Here is a 26704-nt window from a genome sequence, read left to right as displayed (position 1 = left end):
TAAACAGCTGAGTCAGGGTTTACCCCTTGCATTTTCGGTAATTTCTTGTATTTTAAAAATTCTAAATGTAGCCAGATCATTGATAGTTAATTTTGTTTAAAAAATTTATTTCCAATATCTAGAATTTGATACAGAATTTTTCGTTACCACATATAATAAAGGGATGAGGATAATAACTTTTTTTTTTTTTTGCATGATATTCCTTCTTTCAGTTGTTATAAAATATTTTTGGCATTCTGCTCCAGTCAGTCATTCTTCATAGATTTTTTTCATTTATCGACACTTAAAAATAATCCACTAAAAGGGAACACCAGTTTATTCAGAAATAAAACCTAAAATATAGTGATAGGTTAGGGCTTAGTGAACCAAATCTGGACAGTAATTAGTAAAACCATCTACATGAAAATACACTTGGAGAGTTGTATAGTCTTACTAATCACATAATTTAAATCCTGGGGAGGAAGTAATTTTTCAATACCAGTTTCCATCAGTATTGGATATCAGATGGTGAATTCACAAAACCAGAAGGCTTTTGGAAAATAGGACATCACACCGAAATTGTCAATTCATAAAGAGTCGAAGATTTGACTGATAACGATTTGACAATTCTGTATTACAAAAGGTATAAACAAGTTAAAATATACATGACAAATTAAAAACAATTTTGCAGTTTACTTAATAAAAGATATACCTATTTTAATAAAGAGTTCCTAGATATCATTAAGTAAACCCATAGAGCAGTGAACAAAGGATATAAAGACAGTTCACAGAAGAAATAAAAATTGCCAATGAACAGAAAACATTCAATCTGGTAATCTGGAATGCATCCTATACACATATTTCCACTAATATTCAAAGATATACCTTTTAAACAGTTTACTGCAGCATTTACAACAAAATATTGTAAACAATATTGAATAAAATATGCTATGAAGCAGCCATTAATAATAATAGATTTCAAATACTGACAAGGAAAGTATAGATAATCTCACTTTTGTTAAAACACACACTTAGGTACAAAAAACATTAAAAAGAATCTTAGTTACTTGAATTTGATCAGGACAAAGTTATACCAAACTGTGAACAATAAACAATGGGAAGTGCAAGTTGTAGCTATATAAAAGACTTTTACTTTATACCATTTTGTTTTGTTTGCATTTATAAAACGAATATGTATTACATTTATAATCAGCAACAAAATCAATAATTTCTGTTTTGGGAAAGAAAGAAAAACATTTCAGGTTTAGAAAATGGCCTGGTGAGAAAATAAATTTCAATACTGGCTGAAGAAAACTGGAGTGGGCTTCTCTGTGGGTTATTCTCCTTCAAATATATGGCTTTGTTATCCCTGCTTACAACTTAAAAAGTAAAACATTTTACACAAAGAAAAATCAAGTATCCTATTTTACTCTTTAAATGGTTATGAAAGGGTATAATTTAATTGTAAATGAAAATGCACTGGAAGTGAGATCTAATGCATAGACATTTAACGTCAACTAATGGAAGCGTATGGGATGTGAATTTTACAGAGAGGCTGTTTTCTGAATTATAAAATCCGCAAATTCAAAATCCAAGTGTGGATGACAAAGACATATACTGCAACACTATAAAGAATTCTTTCAGTTTAATCTAATCTTATATCCTCACTTTCCCCACCCCAATGCAGTTCCTTCCACAGACCAAAAAATAATTTTTTTTTTAGACAGCTATCACTTTTTTACCCTCTACTTCAACGTTCCATTATAACATTCTAGCTAGATCGCTGGTGATTTAGAAAGTATACTTGTTCAGAGACTTCTAATTTATTAAGAATATGGTAATGGCTCTGTAATTAAGAGCTATTTATAAACACTGACAAATAACTGAATCCTAAACATTTAAAAGTGAATTTGTACCATTAAATCAAACGAATATATATTGTCGAAGGAAAATGAATTTTCCTAAATGCTAAAGAAAAACACAGGCTGTGTGAACAGAGGTTCTTGGGAAGTGAGTCATGCCTTATAAGCCACTTGGATATTCACAGCATCCTGGTTGGTTTTGCCTGCTAATAATCTACAAAATAACGAGAAAGAGGGGCAAAATCACTCCAGCTGAGAACATGAAGAACAGAACCAACTAGGAGGAAGCCTCTTATTGGTAGAAAGTCGATGGACTTTTTGCCCACCAAAGGAAATGCAACCTTTTGCAGGGGGTGGGTTTGGGGGGGAGGTGCATGGAAATCGGTCGTTTGGTATTTTAGTAAGGACGATGCCATCTTTCCACTTACCTGCTCAAGGAGACGATAAAGAGATAAAGAGCCAGCTTTGTTTTAGCAGCCTGTACAATTCACATTCCTTTGAATCCAAGGCAAAGATTAGAAGCCGGTCCCCACCCCTATTCCAAGTCCATCCTGAAGTACAAGTGTTTGGTTATGATCTCACCTACCCACACCTGGAGACCTGTCATAGCATGGACAAGTCCAAACTATTTCTCGTTCCTCCACCCAACACTCTCTTCATAATACACAAATGCAACAGACAATTTTTTTAAAATGGGGCACCTTCTTAAGGCAACTACTTCCCATCTTTCTAGGTTCCCTTCTATAAAATGTCTCCTCTCTCCCATTTATTCTGAATTTGGCTTCAGGATTTCTCTTCCTAAATTGCTTGGATGTTTTCAGTGAGGTGAGTGCAATGAAAAATCCTTAGCAGATCCTTTTCCTTAATAAAATTCAAACCCCATAGCAAAGCAATGAAGAGTTCTATGCATCAGTGAATGAACAACCCTTTTAAATTTTTTCTTCTACCATTCTACATTTCTTGAGCGTTTCTGCTTCTTTTACTTACGCTATTTCCTGTACATTTCAATGCTCGTTTTATCTATGGAAATCCTCCTACCTACCCTTTAAGGTTAACTCAGTTTTTCTTTCCAGAAGTCTTCAAATACGCTCCAAAAGTGAATATTTAAACCTGTGGCCCTGTGAATTTGAAGCCAGTTCTCTCTAGGTGCTTCTCCTGTCACCCCCAAATAACCCGGGCACCTTGCCCTCTTCACGTGGCCACTTAGTGAATCTGGTTAACTAAGAGGGAACCCTCCATTTTCTCCCACCAGTGTATAATAAGCTCCTTAAAGCAGATCCTACCAGTCTTCTTTTCATGCCCCAAAGCACATAGAACATTATATATATATAACACAACTTGTGCCCTCAATTCGTCATTGAATAAATCAGGAAATAGGAGCCAAGTTTTGGAGAAACAAACGCCTTTATAGAGCTTTGGACAGGGAGGCAGTACCGTGGTTAAGAGGATGGATGTGGGGGTCTGACAGATCTGGATTTAGATTCACTAGGTTACTTACCAGCTGTGTGTCTTAGGCATTTCCTTTAAAAAAAATGAAGTTTCCCAAACCTATCTACTATGGGGCTTGTGAAAACGGGGTAACACACAAAAATACCTTAACATGTGTGGCATATGCTAAGGAGGTATCTGTTAGGTATCTTTTGTATCCAAAGAAGACTCTACTAAAACAATACTTAAAGACACATTTTAAACAACCACTTCTGTGATCTGGGCGATAGGCAAGTCTTTAGTGGAAGACTAGCCTCTCAAAATCCACTGCTTGAATGTTGACAAGTCCCTTTAACCTCTCTATGCCACTGAAGTTTCCTTATGTCATATATAATGTGGTGACACCATGCTTATCCAACAGAAATACTGAGTAAGATAATGTATGTAAAAGCACTAAATTACTGTAAAAGATTACTTTTATTATATACTTCAACTCAGAAAAAAGCCAAAAGTATTCAACATTTTATTCAATTTCTACCATGTTCTGTGATAGCTTTGAAAATAAATTTTCCCCTTTCATATAATTTTCCTTCCTTTTACTGTTTATAGAACAGTGTTTGGTTACTCAAGTTCTCAACTTGAAAACCAAATCCAGAATGGTTATATTTTGCTCCCTCTCCTGGCCTAAGAGTGGGATAACACTACCTGAGACTAATAGTTCAAGATCATCTGTTTTCACAGCCTTGACTATGAAGATGAACTAGCATTCCGCATAAAGAGAAAATCCATAGTTTCAGCTCTAGCTTCTAGATCTGAGAGAAGCAATTTATGTCTATTTTTTATTTTTAACTAGTTATCATCTTCGGGTTCAAACCTAGAAAATTATTTTTGTGCAAAGGCTAGTTGCCTCTTTTTCAGAATAATTAGAAGATTCTGCTGTTTCTATATTTAATGCTGAAATCCATTGAAAACACCCAAATTTGCAATTCTTATATTTCCTTTGCAACCGCTAATTTTGCAATTTCCTTCCAAGCTTACAGGATTTCATAAACTAATTTAACTGAATCACTTTTTTGTTTTCAAGGTCTTCGATTATGTATATGAAAACTAATTTATTAAACCTTTGTACACAAAGACGAACATACCTGTATAGCACGCTTATGTGAAGAATGAAGTTATAAAAAAGTAAAAGTGTTATTAAAATTGATGTATGTAAATCACTTACAAAAATACCCCAAATGGGATAAAGCTGCTCATCCCTGATTCTTCTCATTTGGTTGTCGGAGTTGAAATATGAATTTAAAATGGTTAGAATTTTTTCTTTTAAAAAGTGATATATTAAACTTATATACAGGATAATTAGCAAAATGTAGAAAGGGAAAACAATGTACAAAAGACAGATAAAAACCATCACTCTTGACAGACACAATCCAAAAATAGTATAAACCTTAATAAACTATCTCTAAACCAGCTCATACATACAACCCCCCCCCGCCCCATTTTTATTAGTGAGAATAAAATATAGTAAACCAGCAAGCCCAGTCTTTCTGTTCTTTAAAACAGGCCTGAGTTTAGGCCACAAAAAAGCCTCAGATTGATTTTTAAACATGGAAGGGACAAATGGGAAGACAATTTTATCTGTCCATTTAGTACTAGTTACCAGAACACAAAGTTACAGATACTTAAATAGTTCTCAGTACTCTGTCAAGCAGTTATTCAGACGCTTTCTTGCTTTTTTGCTGGTTTCGGGGTGAGTTCTTTAACAAGCTTCTTATCCTGAGGTACATTCCCGTAGATTCTGCCATATTCTCAAATTCAAACGGCATTATCCCGCTTGCAAACTTGCTCATGTCAGGTACCGGGCTATGAATTTTAGTGGCGGCTGATGGACTGGTGTCCACATGAAGGGGCTTCTGGCCGTCTCCATTCCTAATGTCACAGTTTGATATGATGCTGCCATTATCAAGGAGACCGCCTTCAGAGTCTGCCTGCGCAGACTCCTCCTCTTCCTTCTGACAAAGCAATACGGCCTCGGAGTCTGGACTGGAGGGAGGTTCAACTTCTAGTTTCTCTGGACAGGCGTCCAGTACCTCGAGCTCATCGGGCATCTGCTTCTCAGATGTTTTTCCCTCTGGGACAGGGAGGTCTAGCTCATTTGGACAAGGTGAAGAGGCCACCGAATTCCCAGTTAAAGGTGTGTCGACAGGAAGATCGGAATCGCTGTTGACGCTCTCGGCCTGCTCCAGGGCCGCCCATATCCGCCTCTGCTGTTCTTCAAGTTCTTCCAGAGTCAGCGTGTCCTCGTCCATGGCCATAGCCGCCACTCTGGCCTGTGGCGAGTCACTGGGGGTCAACAGTGGGGTGCCCTTGGGGAGTGGAGGTGTGAAGGTGGGCGGAGGAGTCCCCCGGGGTGCGGGGGGAGGAGTCTCGGGGGGCAGTGGCGGCTGGAACTGAAAAGCACCCCTGCTCGGAGAACCATGCAGGCCGTCTGCGTCTGAAATGACAAAGTTAAGAGACTTTAAGTTGTCACAGCACTCCGTTTTACTAACATTTATCACTTGAACTCGGGTGTATGCAGAGATTCGACGGCCAGAAATAACTGGCTTGAGGAGGAAAACTCTGTGGATGGTCACACCAAGAATACTGCCTCCTGCCCTCAAGCCACCTGAAAAGAACACCAGCCGAGAGCCACAGGACCTGCCGGCGTCAGGAACTTTAACCCCTTAGGAAATCCCATTTAGTGCTGTGTGCATTGTTTTAGAGCCAGATGACACAAACAGCAGCATGGAGACACGGAGTCATTGCTATGTCACCTGCTGTGACCGAAGTCAGGGGCCCGCGGAAGATTGCAGTAGGACGCTTGGCTGGAAAGGCAGGCAGGCTGGACTGAGCGTGTGCAAGGCTGGAGGGGACAAAGCTGAGGAGACGAGGCAGGGCCACCCCCTGGCCTGTTTCCCAATTCTGTATCAAGTCTCGACTGCTCGCCTGAACTGTGGGTGCATGTGGCTACCTCGTCACTGGTCATCACCACCGATGTGTCCCACAGTCACAACAGACCCGACCTGTCCAAAACAAAGGATCTTTTCCTAAAATCTGGACTCTGCTCTCATGTGCTCTTCTCATTAATGGCACCACTATTGGTTTCTGGTTAAAAAATCGCCAAAATCGAAACCTGTTTTATCATCTAAGAGGCCTCCCTTTCCTTCTGCCCCACCCAGGTCCCCATCACTGTCTGCTGTAATCAGCCCTGTAGCGGCAACACGTAATCCTATGGCTCTGTAGTAGGTATCTCTAGGGGCCGCCACATTTATGTTAAGACATTCACACATCTGCAATCCCGGGTGGCAGAGCAGCCACACAGGGCAGCAGTGCGTCTTAGTAACCTTCCTGCCCTCAGGACCTAGGACAGAGCCTGGAAGATTCAACTGAATAACACAGAATCTTGAAGGCTATGCAAAACCAGTCTGACCTTTACTGTTCAGGCAGTAAGATCTGTAATGAGAATAATACAATGCAATTTAGAGTTTAAGAAATGAGCTCGCTCAGAAGAGCAAAGAATGAATAAGAGTCCACAAGAAAAATATATATAAAAATCAGTTATAAGGTCACCAAGGATGATTGGGTGAAAGAAAGGCCTGAACTAAGAGGCAATTGTTGAGATGTCAGGATTTTGGTAACTGGCTAGAAACAAGGGCTGAGATTCCGGGTGGATGGAGCTGTAGGTGAATGGAATTTCTCAGTCCAGGTAACCACAAAACGCGGACCAGAGCCTCACCTTATCACGTGGGCTCCGCTGGCGCTGGATTGGTTAATTACATATGAAAAGAGAAAGAGAGAGAACTTGCCCTAGGAGGCAGGTTTCTCAGGCCTCAGCAATCTGTTAACAAGAAATAGAAGAAAAAGTTTCCAGCACAGGGCTAAAAATGCCTGCACGTAAGTGTGTGGATCTAGCAACCAGGGGTGCCAACACCACAAATTCCCAAACTTTGAGAGCTGGCAACTGTGTCTCATACGGCACTGTAAGTGCCCAAGACCAAAATTCACTTCTTATGGGGAGATTTCTTCCAACAGAATTGAAGTACACAGGCAGTAGTCAGACAACAGACACCAACTAATGTTCTTGAGAGAGAGAAACCAATATTTTTGCCTTTGCTCAGAAACCTTTGCTCTGGCCTTTGTCAACTGGGCTCTGGGAATGTAATTTGGTCTGGGACAAGTGCTTTTGGATTTTAGGGAATAGCCTGTTTTCAAAATTTCCTCGGTATTTTGGCAAAAGCTGCAATAATTCTGTTTCCTATGAACTCTTCGGCCTTGATAAAGGTGAGACTGGACATTAAGGTTAAGGCCGTAGGTGCTAAAAGCCCAGGCTGCAAACACTACCTGGTCACCGAGAACTCTTACAGCTGAGACTAAGCAGAGAAAAAACTTTGAGAAAATGGTTTTGGGGTTTTGATTTTAGACTTTGAAGTCACTCAGGCAAAATAATCAGATTTTGGATTTGAATTCCCTTGGACTTGAAAGGCCTTAGTCTGTGACCTTTAAATTCTCTCTTGGAATTTGAAACTGAGAAGGGGAGTTCACATTCAAATCTGGCGCAATTTATATGCTGGCACCTTACTATTAAAGTGTCTGTATGCGTTTTATCTTAAGGCTGCCCTTTAACCTCACTCAGACAGGACCAAAGGAGCTAACATACTGTGGGATGGGAAACAGCCCAGCCGTGGATTCAGAGTAGCCTCGGAGTTTATCCAATTAACCCAGTTTTCTGATCCATTCCAGAGCTGTTTGGAGGCAAAATCTAGACCACTCATCAGTAGTCCCAAAGGAGCAGTGGTTGGTACTGGGGTGGGAGGGGGGGAACCTCAAAAAGGCGAGAGCACAGCTGTCCTGATCCACGATTGATTGATCTGCTGAAAAGGACCGTCAAGAGTCCTGCCTGACCGCAGGCCCCACGGCTCTGCCCAGAGGGCTGAGAGAGCAAAAAGCCGGGAGCGTCGGCGGACAAGGCTCTGTGCCATTCTGCATTTCTAGGCGGACAGACTCTTGACGATCAGGAAGAGATGGGAAGGCTCGGCTTGGCTCTGTTGGGACTGAGCTGCCACAGGGGACACTCTCCACTGCTTGTCTCAGAGCACTGCCTCGCTTTAGGGCCCATCCAGACACAGGACTGCTGGGAGGGGGTGGGTAGGTCTGCCTGACTCAGGGATCCCCCCAACTGACCCATGTGGCCCTCACACCGAGCTGTGTCCTCCAACCCAGCTCTCATCAGTAACAGTGGCGATGCTCTGATCTCCAAGAATAAGACAGAACACTTACTACGTAGCTGGTGCTCATAAAGAGCTGCCCCTTTCTTATGGAGCTCAGGAGCATAGGAACTTGTCCTGCCTTCTCGATGACATCAAACCATGAGCAAACCTACCCGAGTCGAGCTCCATGTCGGCAGGCGAGGCTGCCATGCCACGATCCTTCTTCTGCTTCTTAGGACTGCTCGGGCTAGACTGGGACGAAGGCCTCTTGCTGCCAGACCTCGCACTTGGCTAATGGAGGAACCAAACCGAAGTCAGACAGCGTGGACAAAGAATTAGACTTAAGTATGATGTAGAAACCCATCTGGAGCTAAGTCTAGGTAACCAGTGAATGTAGCTACCTTTTTCCTTTTGATTCATCAGAAGACAGAGTGCGTTTTTACAAACTGAGAAGACAGTAAGATTCTAATGAGCTACAAAATCCCACCAAGCTATGCAATAAATTTGTACAAAGGACACCCTGAAGGTCTCTTTACCGCTTGGAAGTTAGAAGTAAGGTAATTGGCAAACACGTCCTTCTGCTGACAGGCCTGCATTGGTATGGACCCAAACATCCTCCATTCCTAATGACGAAAGACAAGGAAAAAATAAGTGTGTATTTTGCACAAAGCAGGTAAAATGGGATCTCAAATTACATTTCTGCTTCATATGTGACTTTTTCTTTTGGGGGGAATTAATCAAAATAATGGTGCATTAAAGGAAAAAAAAAACCACCCAACCCCGCCTACAGAAAAATCAGGACTGAACACTAACGGACTACCTAACAAAGTCACTTGGCCCCCACACGTTCTGCCTATGACAAAATTATAGGCAGTAACGCCATGGGCTGTACACACAGCCTGGCTGGCTCCAGTCTCTCTCCCATCATGCACCAGTGCTGCTGGCATGACTGGCCATCGCTCATTTCCCCTAACTCATTTACTCCTGCTGGGTGTTCCGGCTTCGTCTTTCCCTTTCCAAACTGAGCGTTCATCTTTAAGGTTCAACATCACTCATTTCTCCCTCATCGCCAATAGGACATTCAACAGGGATTCTCAATCAGGATCACTTTGGGCTCTTTCTTGTTAAACCCATAGATTCCAGGGACTGAGGCAGTTAAATCTGAGGGAGGGACTGAAGAATGCGCATTTCAGGAAAAAGAACAGCCTACTTAGATTTAAGCAAGGCAAACATTCACTTCCCAGGTAATTCTGTAAAACTTTTACTGTCTCAGAATCATCCCATATTTAACAGAAAAATCATCTATTTGTTTTTATTTTTTAAAAAATCTTTTAAATTTTATAATAGTTTTAGATTTATAGAAGCTAATCATTCTATTTTAGCTCCTTAGGGCATAGAATCAGAAAAAACTGGTGGTTTTTTGCTTTTTCGGATAAATAAAGATTTCACTTAGGATTCTAGTCAACATAAAGAAAATTAAAAAATTAAACACATTAAGTAACATTTACTTCTTATGTAATAGAGATTAGTACATAAGCTAACATTTTGAACGAACTACATAATAATGTCATATCTCAGAATAATAAAAGAATATATACTTACATCTGGAATTCCTCTGGGAGTTGATATATTAAATCCTGGATAGTTTACCAATTTCGAGAGATCATAAGTGACACTTTGATTCTGTTGTATTTCTCCAGTTTCTGTTTCCCCATCAGCATCATCTATTACAGACCATCAAAAGGGTTAATATTGCTAGATGACAATTTAAATCCTTCTCCAGACCAAAAGCTGACCTAGAAAGTGCTCGCATTCACGGCAAGAGAATTATTCTGAGAATGGCTTTCATTATAGTATCCCTAAACCATTAGATTAGAATTTTTAAACAGCCGTGGACATTACTTTGATAAAATATTTAAAATCTTGGAAACTTTAGTTCTTCTGTGGGTTGCTTAAAAGTCGACTTTGCACTGATCGTATGACTTGCCGACTGGTCTATTCCAATGCTCTTTTTAATAAGCATTTACATAATGCTTACTGTAGTATTTTCTTTTCTGATAGTGTTTTAAATAGTTTACCAGTAGTATAATTCACGTAATCACGTAACAACCCTAAGAGGTACATAACATTAAAACTGCTTTAGATGAGAGCAGTCTTTGAGGGGTACTTACTTGGGAACTACTTTCAGTTTTGAAAACTACTAAATAAATCATGCATTTTATTCTCCAGTCCTATAATGTCTATATAGCTAAGGTAATCATATACATTATAACAAATTTCTCTTTATAAAAGTATTCTGGCTAATAAGCCAAGAAGTAATGGAAGAATGAGAATACAACCATTTTGCAACCCATCATTAATAAACAGATATAAGCAATGATCACCAATGACTGATGCCAGCATGATTCACAGGAAATAAACAGAGGGACAGAGGAATAACAACAATATAGTAACGACATAACAACAAAATAAGAGAGATGCATCGGCACAATCTTAAAAATTCTAAAGGACAAAATACGTAGTTTTGTTAAAAACAAGAAAGGAAATCTATAGATTAAAAGAGATGTAAGGCGCTCTCAATTATCCACAACCTTTTGTCTAAAGAATCTCTAATCAAATAAGCTAAAAAGAGGGAGGGAAGGAGGGAGGGAAGGAAGAACTGAGCTAAATACCTCTTTGGGGCTGAGAAGTGATGCTTGGTAAATGTTTAAAAATATTTTTAATTAACTAAGTAAGATATGGAAACACTTTCATTTAAAAAAATTTAAAGCATTAGAGATAAAACTAACATCTTTAGCCCCATCCTCTTTCCCATCTCAGGGATTAGCATGGTTGAGTTTGCTGTATTTTGACTAAGACATTTTAATTTTACAAAAAAATATTTTCTTATTATCTACCACATGCCAAGCACTGCGCTACATGCTAGAGGATATATTGGTGAATAAAAATAGACATGCTTTTAGCAATCATAACCTTACAATCTAGTTGAGAAAAGACAGTGCTCAAGTAAAACAGAAATAAGTATATATAAATTGTGACAAAGTATGGAGAACACAAAACAAGGCACTGGGATAAAGAGTGGAAGGACAGGTGGGGTGAATGAAGGAGCAATGTATTTAGGTAAGGTGGTCAGGGAAGGCTTCTAGAAGTCTAAACCCTAAAACCTAGATGGCACTTGGAGAGAAAACAGCACTGTTTCATCCATGTGGGTTTATTTCTTTTTTTTAAATTTAAGATCAACGGCATCATAATATGTACACTACCCAGAAACTCGTTCTATATTCAGTATTGCACAGAGGTTTTGCCATGTCCGCCATGCAGATTCACTCCACTGTAAGTATTCCACAGGCCAGATCTACCATGCTTTGTTTAGCCATTCTCCTGTAGGGCCTCAATGTTGTTTTTGATTTTTCACTATCATAGTCAATTATACAAAAATACACATACACGCATTTCCTTGTGCGCAGTTGCGAATATTTTTCAAGAGTAGATCCCTACAAGAGGAATTCTAGGTTACAAGAGGGTTTATGTATTTTAAATCATACAGGTCTCCTGGCATTGACATACTCTTCCGTTACCATTACTGAGAAGGATTTAAAGAGCACTAGCTGGAGAGCTGACGCTCTGGCCTCACTAGACCAGTGAGCTGGTCTGCCCAGATAACCATCTGGGAATTCTCAATGAAGTTTTAGTTCCTTCCTTGTAAAACAAAGGAAACCCCATCATGACATTTTCCTGTTAACTGGGAGCATATTTTACAAGCCAGCCATTCCTATCACATTTTATTGTGATTCTTTAATTAAAAAAAAAAAAAAAAGATAATACGTATGTTGAGTTATCTAACCCAATCTACTATACCTTTTCCATCGTAGAGCGCGAGCCCCGAATTCTCCAGTTCGGCCTCTTTGAGCCATCCCGGTGGGTATCCTAGCTGGCGCATTCGATATATAAAAGGTGGAAGGCTCTTGTCCGTCACACCCAGTGCATCCTGAAGTTCCTCGCTAAGTCAAAACAGAAAGAAAAAATACTGTATTCTTGTTTGGATGGAAACACACACTGTTCTGATTGTTTTAAAGCAATTCTGTCTTATGTTAACACGGCATGTGGCATGGTGCCTATCAAATACAGAGTTAAATTTCCATGACTATTTTCAAGTGAACTGATGTATATTTAGAACCTTGCTAGAGAAAACTTATGTGCTGATAATTAATTACCCTGAAGATAACACAGAATGTTCCAAATACTGGGGAAATACAAATGACATTCTATGAAAAACTGACAAGAGGTACCTAATGACTCCTGGCTTGAATCTTCCAAATCTTTCTTCCACTTCTTCTGCATGGTATCGCTGCTGGAAACTCTGATTGACTGTCTCACCGCAGGCGTCCATGTACTCTTTTCTCTTTTCGCTTATTCGAGCAGCATTTCGAGGCTAAATCGCAGTGCATTTGAAAAGAATGGTATCAAGCACTTTAGAAATACTTCAGAAATTAAATAAATATGAGTACTTTTTTTACGTCAAGCAAACTGAGTCTTTCAGTTTTAATGTATAAGGAATAAGTATAAAAGAGGGTGGATATTTTGGAAAAATAAGCAAGGAAGAAAAGCAGTCACTCTAATTTCTTATTAACTCAGTATTATTATAACATAAAATCAAGTTTCAGAATAAGCTGTCTAAAAATCCACTCTCCTACTGTTTCATTCATCTCAAATACAGAGCACTGTAGTAAATTTTAAAAAAAAATCTAATGCCTTAAAATTTAAGTACAAATTTGAAAAGATTTCAAATTCAATGACTACAGGAAAGTAACACAGTAAGTTTCTTCACATCACACAATGCCATAAATACACTGAAAACATTAGATAGCTCTGGTTCAAAGATATTTTTTATATGATAAACATTTACCATTGGGCAATCTTTCATTTGATGTTCTTCAGAACCACAATTGAAACAGTGAGGCTTTGGCCTATTTGGTCAAAAAACAAAGATTTTCATAATGTAAATGAAAATATAATAGCAAGTCAATAAAATTCTGACAGCAAAGTATATCAGAGAGAAGAAAGTGCGTATATCACAGATTACTAAGATCTGCCATGGCTACACTTTCGCCTCCTGTACTTAGTGATTTAAACAAACAGTACTTTTAACCAAGTCTTTTAAACAAGAACCCTAAGCTCCTGACTGACCTGTTACCTCCGAGTTTCATCAGTGGTTAGTAACAAGAACAGAGGCAAACAGATCCCACTTCCAGGCAACAGGGAAAGGGGCAGATGGTTTCGGGACAGCAATCGAACTGACAGCAACAATTAAACCTCTCCACCCACCCAGGCACATCGGGCATGAACCAATGAATTCCAATAAACACGTGATCAATTTAAACATTAGCATATATCTACATATTGAAATTATAGCTTAATCTGTAATTAATAGTGAGCCAGCAATAAAGAATATTAATTTTTCAAGCTAAAAGTTTATGGTTTGGTTAAAAAAAGAAGAAGAAGAAAACAAAAACAGCTCCCCACACAAACCTTTTTGCTTTTACTTGTATTTCTTGCCCTTCTAGAGAAACAATGTGGCTGAAGACTTGCTGGTACCTTTAGTGAATTTTATTAAGGAATAGTTATCATAGTCTGCAAAATGAGTTATCATAGTCTTTAAAATGTTTTTAAAGGTGAACTTAATGGCAAGATGCGTAAGAGATCTTCATTCACTATGTAGGATACTTGGGTATTTCCCATCCTTCGGTAAGCTGAGGATTTTCATTTAGTAGCGGTTGCCCCAATTTATCAAGGCAAAAATTAGTAAAATACAGGACACTTCCTACAACCTGCAGAAAACAAGTCAAAAAATATTGCTATTTAAGCAGAAAAAAAAGACAGTAAATAATGTAAGACTATGAGTAATTGTTTTTACAATTTACTTTTGGATGAAATTATTCGAATAATCACCTCCTTAGTTAAAGGAGCCAGATTTTGATGTGTAAGTAAAAGCTACATCTTTAAATTCCCCTATGCCTCTTAGATCACTGAGTTTTTCTTCTCTTTGGATCACTATCCGCTGCACCCTCTTCAGACTTAAAAACTTGCCAGCGACTCACATTTCCCTCTATTTCCCCATTTCTGCCTCCTTTGCAGCAAGATCCTCAGAAAAGTTGTCTATATTTATTGTTTCCATTTCCTTCCCTCCCAGTCTTGTCTTTTACCTCCTATTTGGGGGGAAAATTTTCATACAGAAAAGTTGAAGAAATGGTACCATGAACACCCACGTACCCGCTATCTAGATTTGAGATTTGTTAATGGACATTTTTGTATGCGCATCTGTCTGCACACACACACACACACACTCACTTTGTACAGAGTCATTTAAACAAAGTCAGTCACCAGCACTATTGTCACAGTCTAAGCCAGTATTTTCTCTTGCTGAGTTGACCTCCTACTGGTTTTCCAGCTTCCACACAAAACCAGCTACAGGCAATTTTCACGATACTTCACCCTAAATACTTCAGTATGAGCCTTCTAAGAACATTCTCCTACAAACCACAATCCCACTGTAACACCTGAGGAAATTAATAACGCCTTAATATCACCTATATCGACTCTATATTCAGTTTTCTGCAACTGTCCCCAAAATGTTAAGTCTTTTTAGTCTCCTTTAATCTAGCAGAGCCCCACCCATTTTTATTAAAACAATAGTCATTCTCTCCTGAACATCTCTAGTGAGGCCTCTTTCTGTTCCTAACGCTGCACTAAAGTATTTGACAGTGGAGCTTCCCAGTGACTTCTATGCAGCCAAATGCAATGCACAGTTCTCTATCTTCATCTTAACCTATCAGCAACAACTGACGCACCTGATTCCTCCTTCTTCTAGAATCATCTTCTTTTAGCTTCCACGACAGCATTTTCTTGGTTTTCTTCCTACCTTGCTGACCGGTCCTTCTGTCTTCTTTGTTAGGTCCTCCTCTACTCTCCATCTTCCTAAGGCTCAGCCCTTAGTCCTCCTCTTTCACTCGCTAGTTGATTCTAGACCCACAGCATAGAGTATAAGTCACACGCTGACAACCCCCAATGCCCACTTCTGACCGCACCTCCACTTCAACTTTGTACATGAAGCGCCAACCTGACAGCTGTCCCTGAACATGCAGAGCCTCCACTGCCCTACTTCAAACTGCACTGGGTCCCTTCCCCTGTGAGCCTGCCCCTCCCTCCATCTTCCCCATCACACAAAAGGCAGCGACTCAGTTCCAGGTGCTCAGGCCAAAACCCTGAGTCACTCTGACGACTCTCTCATGCTCCTATTATGTATCCAGTTCATCAACACATTTGATCAGTTCTACTCTCAGAGTACATCTGGGTTCTGACCACTTCTCATCGCCACTGTTATCACCTTAGTCTAAGCTGTCACTTTCTCTCACCAGAGAGGAATACATAAATCCTAACTGGTTTCCAGCTTCCATATGCAACTGGCTACAGACTCTTTGTTCTATAGAGCCAGTTCTTTAAAAAACCAGGTCATAACATGTCACATTTCTGCCTAAGACCATCCAATGGCTCTCATCTCAGAGTAAAATCCAAAGTCCACACTATTGTCTATAAGGCAACATAAGGATTCAAATCATACGCTCTGGAGTCAGAAGGCAGATTCAAATCCTGGCTTTGCCACGTGCTAAGGGGCACCTGGCAAGTTACGTAACTTTCACGTCTATTTCCTCGTCTGTAATATGAGATTCATGAGTAATATTTGTAACGAGCTTAGAACAGTAGTGGCTGTTTAGCAACACGTTTTGCTTTCGCTTTCGCCTTATGTCTTTCCACTTTCCCCCACTGCCTGGCGTATCTTCACGCGCACTGCAGTAGGGCTCACTCCCTCAATTCCCCCAGGTCCTGGCTCAGAGAGGCTGTCACGAAGTGCTCACTAAACAAACCAACTGCCCCGCGTTTACTCTCTAACTCTTCCCCTGCTTTATTTTTCTTCAGAGCACTGCCTTCCCCACTAGAATGTAATGCAATGAGAATAAGGACTTTGCCTTTTTTCTTCTTCATTGCTATGTCCCTGGAACCTAGAATCATAGCCACTGTTATCACCTTAGTCTAAGCTGTCTTCGACTAGAATCGTCTCTGGTAGAACAGAGCATTTAATATTTATTAGTCTTTATTAAAGAAAAAAATTAACAATTATGCAAAATTCCCAGTTTCCAAGCGGGTGCCACTTTAAATCCCAGAACCTCAGGTTAGAAGGGAAATGCGAAGTGATCTAGTTCAAATTCAGAAATCCTTCTTTAAAGTGCTTGATGAAATCTCTCTTTATTTGACTCCAGTAACATGGAATTAGCTTTTTAAAAACATGAGAGGTACCATTTATTTCATTTTTCACATCTCTGACAGCAATTCCCGCTTTCAAAAAGTGGAGTTGAAATGTGCCTCTTTGTATTCAATCCAATCACTGGCCCTAGTTCTGCCCCTAGGTACTATACAGAGTGATCTAAAATGATACCTTTGTAAATAACAGCCCCTAATCACATTAGCAGAGATGTGACATGCCTTGTAAATCTTTTCAACAAGATCTGTGAGCTCATCATCCCTGCAGCTCCCTCTTTAAAACTGTGGTATATCACAGTGGAGCACAATACTCCATACACATGAAAATGACTTTTCCTTTAATAGAATCCAGAATTACATCACCTTCAGAAAATTATAAGTTGCAAAATTACACAACTACGTTGCATTGACATTTTTGACATTGCTGAATTTTGCATAAGTACTGAAAGGCTTAATGTAGGTTCATTCCCGTTAAACTTCTATTTTTCATCTATTATTTGAGTCTGGCAACATTTTATATTTCCTATCTGCCATTTGTTATATTAACTATTTATCCTTCTCAGCTTTGAACATCTATAAATTCAACAAGTATGCTTTCTATATCTTCACCCAGGTTCTTGAAAATAAATACAAAGAGGTCAGTCAGGACAAAAATAAAGTCCTCTAGACAATGTCTATTGTGCCTCAGGTCACAATAAAATCGTTATTAAAAAGCCAACTATAATATGTAGAGTCTACATTGTTGTTTATAACAAATGTAATAAAAGAATGTGTGATCATTTGATATCATATAACTATTCCACGGTATCGTTTAAACGCTGCCCAATTGACATAGGATAGGAAACAGGTATCTGCAGAATTCTAAAGCTAAAATGTCCAAACTTACACTAAAAGCTTCCTTGTTGTTTTTAATGGCACAGGATTCTTCTACTTTATGGTCCTCTTCTAGCGTAACACTGGATGGCTAATACAAAGAAAAACACATTACGAAGGTAACCAATTCTTGTTAAAATTCAGACATCAGCAATCTGAATACACTCACTTTATTTTCTAATACATACTATTACAGTATGTAAAATTTTGAATTCATTGCTGTCATAATTAGGGTGACTTAAGCTAAGTAGGAATGTTTATGAAAGAAATTTCAAGAGTGGAAAGTTTAAAAATTTAAAAAGATATAAAAACATCTTCTGAAGCATTAGCATACACGATGACTTTAGTGTTAATGAATATTAATAATGAAACTTTCAACACTTAAACTGGCAAGGCAGACCTCAGTTTATCTTGAAATCAGATAACTAGAAAGATTAAAAATATATAACATTACTGGTCAATACTTATAATATAACTCTCACAGGCTTCAAACCACTAAAAAATTCTGAAGTGTACCTTGAATCAAAAATTTATTATTTAGTAAGGTTTTTATTGTTAAATGTATCTTCCATTTCCTGAATCTTTAAAAATTTGTAATGTGACAGGTGAAAATTAAAGGTGATAAAAAATTCAATTAATCAGAATACTGTTCTCCAACCTCAGAGGATAAATAGGTGAAGATCTTTATCTGAGAGATTCTACTTACCTTCATTTTTAATTTTAAAAAGCCCAGAAAACATAACTCTGATTTTTAAAACATGAATCCATGTTCTAATATTCACATAGTGAAACTTCTCAGATTTCTTTGGGCACACTATTTTTTTTAAAAACAAGCAGAGAGGAAATAAAGGATAGTGCATGAAACTGTTGGTTTTAGATATAAAAATTCTATCTTTTACAAATCCCTGAGGTAGTTTTTGTTTTCCCCTAAAATTTATTTTCCACCCCAAACCCTGTCTCCAAGTAGGGAAAAAGGAGGAAAAAGCCTTCAACATTGAGTGTAGCCAGGTCAAAATATGACTCCCCTGAGAAAAGGAGCCACAATCCAAAAGAAAGCCCCACGGCAGCACTGGGCAGGATGGGAGGGGAACAGAAGATCTTAATCATTTTGGTTTTGATTCAAGAGGACCCCCGAAGGCCTAATAATTAGCAGTGAAAAGCATAACCTACTAATCTTAAAGTCTGTTAAGTTTGAAATACCTGGGGCAATAGATTAAAAGAAGTCTTTTCCACATCATTTTTCTGCTGTTCCTCAAATCTTTTTACTAAATTTGATACAAATTCCTCTATTTCTTGATGATAATGCCTGCATAAGAGGACAAAATGGTCAGAACCCAGACAGAGTAAGACATTGAACAGACTGAAGTTGTACGCATTATTATGTCATGTGTAACTTTTGTTATTTTGTTTTTCAGAGGTTTATCAAATCACTAACTATTTGTAACACTCAGGAATCTATTCCTTAGAAAAAACCACATTGTTGCCAAGTTAACAAAATGATTATGATAACCTAACACAGTGGCTGGCATAAAACAGTTGGCAAATACCTACCCTATGAATAAGTGGATTTTATTTATAAATTTTTATGGATTTAACTTTTGAATATATAATACTTTTAAGTGGTTCAAAATCCAAAAGAAGTCACAGGGTTACATCATGAAAAGCCTCCTCCTTCCTACTCTGTCTGCGAGCCACCTATTTCTGCCACACAAAGACAGCCAATGTGCATTGTTCTTCCACATCCTCCTCTCAGAGAGCTCTATACACATACACGGAAATATCTATATAAATATTAAACTGGAAAAAAAATAAAATCGAAATGCGATGCAAGAAAAACAACTGAGGTCTACTTTCTCCAGCTTTTTGGGGCAAGAACCACATTCACTGAATATTCTTTGGTGCTCAAGTCAGGAGGTGCCAAAGGGGCCCAGGTTAGGCTGTGGTTGGGCGGCCAACGCCCTCTTCGCAGACCAGGTGATCTGTCAGGTCTCTTTAGCTGGGACATTTTAAGATTTCTGCAGGTGAAACACCAAGTGCAGAAGTTAAGACTGCCATGAGCTAGAGTAGACGCCGGTTCTAATGGATGGTGACAACAGTGCCAGAACCTCGTCGTGCCCAGCACCTTGCTGCTGCAACATCACCATCCAGCTCTCCCACCCATCAGAGCTCAGGTTCCGCTTCTGCTGAGACGAAGGCGGCAATGGGCCTGCCCCACAGGTCACGCTGTGTGTGTGTGTTCCCTTTACTGTCTTTACCTTGCCCAGCACATGAAGTAATGATTGATTCAGTGATGTGGGAGGAGGAAGGAACTATCTGAAATGTCCATGACCAGGCTCTGAGAAAAGGCCAACCAAGGCACCGCCTTGAACCATTTCAGACCCTCCAGCAAGCACTGCAGGAATGTACTGTCTCACTAGACCCAAGACGCTGGAAGGTTTTTGGCAAAGGTCGTTTTAATATTTAAAAAAAATATCATGTGGGGAAGCTTTGAAGACAGCCAAGAGGAAACACTCAGTTACCTAACCTGGGGGTTGGAATAGCTAATATTTTTATTGTTGTGGTGGTAGTATTTTTTGTTTTGTTTTGTTTTATTAGAGGCTATTTACTAAGCTCTGACAGGTGCTCACTCAGCTACTTACAAGGTGGCTACTATTAGAATCCTGTTTTCCAGTGTAGAGACTGGTATACAGAGGGGGGTCAGTGACCTGTCCGGTTCACATACGTAGAAAATAGGAGACTAGATTCAAATTCAAGTTTACATGACTCTAATATCCTTGTTCTTAATCAGGATTCCATAAATTTTGAGTAAAAGAATACTGTGTAAGTACAAATGGAAACAGCATACTTATAGAAGGCACTGCTTTATAAACACATGAACTCATTATATTTAGAAAAGAGAAAATGACTTACTTTGAAATAACATTGTTCATAAATAGAATCTGTAATAAAGGTCCATCTAACTTATTGTTGTTCACCAATATCCCACTAAAACAGAAGTTAAAACACATTCTTAGAGGAGTTAAAGCTTGCATATGAATATATAAACATATAACCTATACAATTCTTAAGTACCAAAGATCATACATTTTACAGATAAAATCGAGAACCACCAAGAACTCCAGTTTCTCAAGAAAAATCTAAGTTTCACGACTTTTACCTACTTTAACAGTTTTACAGAGGTATCCCTTACATATTTTTCAAAATATTTCATAAAAAATTAAAAACTACGGTTAATCTTTCAGTTTTCAACCCCAAAGTTTCTTTACCTAATGGTTGCTTCTTTACAAGTTGGGGATGGGGGTGGGGGAACGAGGTGTTGAGTAAACCAGCAGGTTACAAGAATATATTTCTAAAGAATCACAGTGAACCTGGCTTGGAACTATATAGGAAAATGAAACATTTTACAAATAAATGATTAGGCTCTTTTTTTGGAGGACAGAGCACATTGCACTAAATATCCCAAATCCAAAATTCTAAAGTAGAGATGTAAAAAGCGTACTATTCCTGGATTTGACTTTGAAATACCGAAAGAAAAAAAAAAAAAGAGCTGGAATGCAGCCTGGACACCTGCAGTATACCCCATCAGTAACCTGGGACCAGCTGAATCCGCTCCCTCCTCACCTGCCTCGCATTCCTCTACTTATACAGCATATGAAACACATCGAGTCTGTCTTTGGAATTGTTCTCATCAAGGAGAGAAATAAAAAATGCAAAATAGTTCAGAGACTTGTTTCAATTTGAGCAAACTTCAGTTTTTAAAAGCACATCAGGTTTTTAAAAACCTCATGCAACTGCATGGTCCTTGGCTGGGGTCCAGTGTGAGCAAACAGCTACAAAGACATTCAGGTGGAAAAATTTGAATGTGGATGGGGCTGGGAATGTTATTAAGGAAATTATGCCAATTATTAGGTGTGACAACGGTGGTGTGGTTATGCACGTAAAAGTATTTTTTAAAAAAGATACACTTAAATATGTGGGGTAAAATGTATATGTGATTAGAAAGAAATATGGCTAAATACTGTTAAATCGAAGTGATAAAAAATGAGTATTAATTATACTAATTGTTCCATGTTTTTTGAAAATTTTCGTAATACAAAGTAAAAAACCCAACATTTTATTGGATAAAAAGAAGAGAAACTTCTGATCACAATGGTGTCAAAGTAAGAATTAAACCAAGAGACTTAAGGTACAAATTTTATCTAAATAATTTTAGTTCTTTTTCTTCCTTGGTTTTCCGTAGAATGCTTTATCAATCTGACAATATGCATGGCACTAATTCTAAAAAAAAGTTATTCCTTTTTCATGATACTAATGCTTATTTTTATAAACTGGCAAAGCCTACGATGCTATAATCATTTAAATTCAGGTGATTATAACCCACGTGTAGATAAATATTTAATGTTTAAATAATCAACTCTATTGGAAAGCATGCTTATCGAAATAAAACCTTTAGGTATATAAAAATTATGATTTTTGAGGAATCCTAGTTATATGCAATACACTTAATAACTAATCAAAAATGAGTTTAGATCTACAAAGTGTGCTCACATAGAGGAAGGAAGAGAGGGCACAGGGAAGTTACTCCAAAATCACGTCTAAATTCTAAACTTTTAGTCGCCAATATAGTCAATTACTCCAGCCAGTACCAGGTACAAAAAAAAGTCCCAATGAAAGTGCATCATGGCAGCTCCAAATTCTGAAAGCCTGAAAATACCGCCCCACATAATAAATTTGTACTTTTGACCAATATTTTAGATTTAGTGACCTGTTAAATTTATGTTAACTGCATTTAACCTTCCAAAAATCAGGTGTCTGAATGCACTCACTGTATTCTTTCCCAAAGCAACTACTTTCTCTTCTAAAATGCTGTAACTTGCATTATTTCTATTTATGAACATACTTTAATTGGGTAAATAAAGCTTCAGCTGGGTTAATACTGTCATCTTAATTCTAACTTCCCGGAAATGTTTGTTGAATAGGAACAGCTATGTTGACACTTTGCCTGTCTGAATATTAAGTCAAAATTTTCTAGATTGTGTTTCACAAATATTTTCACCCAATAAGTCAGTTTAATGCAGTTATGAGAATTCGAATTTTACCCCAAGTTAAAAATAAAAGATCATTACTCTGATTTCTTCAGAGTATGCTGAATAAAAATGATATGAAAACTCTAAACACCCTTTTAACAAAGAAACTAAATATTAATACATAGATAAAAAATAAAGGGCAACTATGGTGTAAGTTCAAGATCTCATACCTTGGTCGAGTCAGGATGTTCAATTTTCTTTTAAGTTCTTGATGTTATTACTTGTTAAAGAGGATAAGCCTTCATTAAACAGAATAATGAAGATCATAAAATTAGACTAACCTACTCTGACGCCAAAAGGGTATCAGAACGTTATAAGTGTTAAGACACAAATATTCTGAAGGTGATACGTTCCAAGTTCCTATTTTGCTGCAGGGCTAGGCATTTAGGCCTAAAAATTAAAATAGAGTTGTCATCCCTTTCGACACAGATATTTCTAAGATACGGTCACGCAAAAACATTAAGCAAACAATGGGTGTCCCGTCAAAAGTTAAACAGCCATTCATTTAAAAAATTTTCCAAGTCAAAGCATCATAGTGAGATAAAGTAAATGCAGTATAACTGTTAACAATGGAAGAATCTAGAATGGAATCTATGAATGTTCACTTTACAATCCTTCCAACTTTTCTGTATTTTAAAATTTTTCATGATAAAATATCAAGTAAAAAATATCAGACTTCGAAAACCTTAAAAGGTAATTTGACAATTAATTTCAGGAGTCTTTACAAATTTTAAAAGAAAAACTACCAGAACTAAAATTATCTGTATATATATAATAAAAAAAAACCCTCTAAGAATGCAAATTAAACATACTAAAATGTCTTGCTAGAAAGGCTCTAATCATGGAACTCAAGCCAAATGGAAACTTATTTGGCGCGTTTTTCCTAAAGCTTTGCAATGCACCTTCACCTCGGAAGCTATTTCAAAGTGGAAGAACTTTAAAACGAAACCCCCACTCTTAATCGAGTAATTCACCATTTCTTTTAGCATCCCTCGAATCCTAAAGGCTCCCAACTGTACATCCTAGGACCACCAACTTTTGCCCCGCTCTAAAAGACAGATCTGCGCCTGAGTCTAAGTATCCGGTATCTTCTAAAACACAACTTCAACAGGAGTGCACCAAGTTCAGCTTGGCTGCAAAAACGGAAATCGGATAACGACTCCAAAGAAGGGGAGAGAACTGGTGACCAGTCTACAATCTGACTGTTGAAACAGTCTGAAATAACCCAAAAACCGGCCCCCGACTGGGTGGCGGGAGGTGCGGACTCAGTCCAGAATACGGATCCCTGAAGAGGTTTGCGCCGAGGCCCCGGGGTCGGCTTACGCAAGCCTAACCCCGGATTCCCAGCCGGCCTGTGGGGCGAGAGAAACTACTTCGAATTCTGGCCCTCGTGGAATTTCCGCCCGCGCCCTCCCGGGCACGGCACCCACCACACGCCCGGGTGACAGGGCCCAGCGGGCGGGAAGGATATTCTCGGCGCGGAGCCGCTCGATGGTTTCCTCGCACTGCCGAAGCCGCTCCCGCAGCTCCGCGTCGCCAACCCCATTCTCCTCCTCGTCGCCGTCGTCGTCCTTGAAGCGGGTATGAACGGGCTTCGGAAGCGACTCCTCTGGGTGGTCAAACGCCTCGAACAGCTCCAAGTCGCCAAAATCCACCTCCGCCGCCATTTTGGGATATGGGGAAGAGTCGCGTAGAGGCGGAGCGGGCCACTGGGCCGGGGGCGAAGGTTGTAGGGCCGCGCCGCTCTCTAGGGCGCTAAGCCACCCAGTAGGGTTTTTTCCAAACGTAGGCCACGGAAGCTGCACAAGGGGCAGGTCAGACTACAACTCCCAGAATGCAATGACGCCTCATACCCACTTCCGAGATTGTTCCGGAGCACGGCATGCTGGGACATGTGGTTTCTAAGCGACTGTTAACTCATTGTTTGCATTGCACACTGGGATTGATCCTCTTTAAACTTGAAGCTCGAATGAGAGTATCAAAACCACATAGGTTGGCCCTGCTATGCGTCTAGGGCTACGAAAAACTAGCTAGATGATTAAACTATTTTAGATTTGTCTGTTGCAGCTTTCGGTGGTTTCTCTCATTCATTCATTCAATAACATTTACCACGTTCGATGTGCCAGGCAGTTCCTAAGACCCGAGGATGTAAGAGTGAGCAAAGTGAAGTTCCTGCTCTCATGGAGCCTACAGTCTAGCAAAAAAACAATAACCATAAATGTCTCGCCATTGGTTTGAGATGGATGTTGATGGGTATCTAACACATTAAGAAATGTGAAATAAAAACACAAGAAGTTATGGATATATGTAACAAATTGACATCTGTGGGAGTCAGTGAACTGAGGAATTGAGGTTATGAGGTGTTAAGAGGGCAAGGTTGGTGGTATGAAGGATGGAATTAAGGGCATTCCAGGTGGAATGAAAAGGCAGAGTGGAGCAACACCAGGCTGCAGCATTAGGCCAGTACTCACAGACCACATTAGGGACTCGCTCTCTGCCTCCAAAATCGCTTGTCGTATTTCAACATTTTAAATAGGTGGTGTTTCTGCCCACAAATTTTCATTTTGGTTAAGACAAAGGACCATTTATCAAAGGAAGTCTGATTGCACAACAAAGGATTTGGAAACCGAGTCTTATGAATGTGAGCTTAGATCAGAGTAGTAGCAATAGGGGTGGAGAATAGATAATTTAGAAGTAGAGGATATTTAAAATTAAAGCAAGAGCTAATTTAAGGGTTGGACATGGAGAATGAGAAAGTGGGTTGTGAAAATTTGCTAGGATTCTGACTTAAACTTGTTTAAATAAATGACAGAAAAATGGATAAGCACCAGGTTCGGGATCAAAGAGGGAGTTCCATTTTGGTTATGTGGTATGGTACCTTGAGGCAATTTTATCCTTATAGGCAATAGAGAGGTTAACTGAACTGGTGGAAGAAATTTTTGAAGCATCTTGGTTAGACATCATTGGTATATCAAAGGTTACCATTTGGCTGGTCCAAGTTTTCATTTAAAGTAAATGAAACAATAGAGGATGAGACTGCATAATGAATACAAAGCAGACAAGGGCTGGGATTGAAAAGGTTGAGAAATTTACAGAAATTGAAGACTGGCCAGAATAGAACTAGGAGTGGATCTCACAGAAATTACATTTAAAGAATATAATTAAATTATCTTTTGGGCTATAAAATTAACTTGCAATGACAGATCAACCAACTTGTTTCCATCTCCTTCCACCAATCTACTTAAATAGATTTTGTTTTTTAAGCTTGGTGGAATCGGGTTTTGTGTTTAAACTTGGCTAAGTTTTAAATTGCTGCTCTAGGTGAGTGCAGGATGGACGTACTGTCAACTCCTAAAAAACATAGGCAGTTAAATGTGTCATCTCACTCTGCCTTACAAGTCTTCGACAACTTTTAACAAAATTGAGAAGGTAGAGCTAAACTGAAAAAATATGAATTTGTGATGCCAAAATGACAAATCATGGCGTCTATTCCCCATAAACTTGATTTTGGCATTGAAGCACGAAACCATTTCTCCAAAGAATTGTACTCCGGGAAAACTAAACATTTACCAAAATACATTAAAAATATTGTAATACTACCACTTGATTTTCTTGTATCACAAAAACACACCTTACAAGCAAGATGATCTTAACTCTAGTATTTAACAGAAAAATTTTAGTTTTACCACTATAAAGCTGTTCTGCAATGTATTGTCATACTACATTGCGGAGATGTTTTCCAAGGACTTTTCTAGGCAATGCTAAAAACTGACTTTGATCTAATGAAAGCAAATGAACTACAAGTTCTGGAGTCCTCTCCCTCCACCAAATTTATGCTGGTGAGAAAGTGGTTTTCTAACTTTGTAATACTTTAGTTTATGCTAGAGAAGACTTCAAAGGGATAATGAGCGAA

General features: G+C 38.8%; 1 protein-coding gene across 2 annotated transcripts; it reads right to left on the bottom strand.

The window, feature by feature from the left end:
* Positions 1 to 298: 298 nt before the first annotated feature.
* Positions 299 to 26562, bottom strand: ZCCHC8 (zinc finger CCHC-type containing 8). Of its 2 annotated transcripts, XM_039879331.1 has the most exons (14): positions 24263 to 26562; positions 22962 to 23004; positions 20615 to 20689; positions 18905 to 19010; positions 17718 to 17795; positions 14240 to 14343; positions 14045 to 14110; positions 13422 to 13482; positions 12805 to 12947; positions 12374 to 12516; positions 10118 to 10239; positions 9052 to 9138; positions 8689 to 8806; positions 595 to 5763 (listed from the first exon to the last, which is right to left on the bottom strand). In XM_039879331.1, exons 1-14 carry the CDS (start codon positions 24456 to 24458, stop codon positions 4982 to 4984), a joined length of 2124 nt encoding a protein of 707 aa, XP_039735265.1. In that variant the 5' UTR covers positions 24459 to 26562; the 3' UTR covers positions 595 to 4981. The 2 variants fall into 2 exon arrangements, with proteins under 2 accessions (XP_039735266.1, XP_039735265.1); XM_039879332.1 differs by lacking the exons at positions 14045 to 14110; positions 14240 to 14343; positions 18905 to 19010; ... (1 more) ...; positions 22962 to 23004; positions 24263 to 26562 and having other exon boundaries at positions 299 to 5763.
* Between the last annotated feature and the right edge of the window lie 142 nt (positions 26563 to 26704).

Source organism: Pteropus medius, unplaced genomic scaffold (assembly GCF_902729225.1).
Source record: "Pteropus medius unplaced genomic scaffold, Ma_sr-lr_union100, whole genome shotgun sequence".
Lineage (NCBI taxonomy): Eukaryota > Metazoa > Chordata > Mammalia > Chiroptera > Pteropodidae > Pteropus > Pteropus medius.
This window is presented reverse-complemented; position numbering and strand designations above follow the sequence as displayed.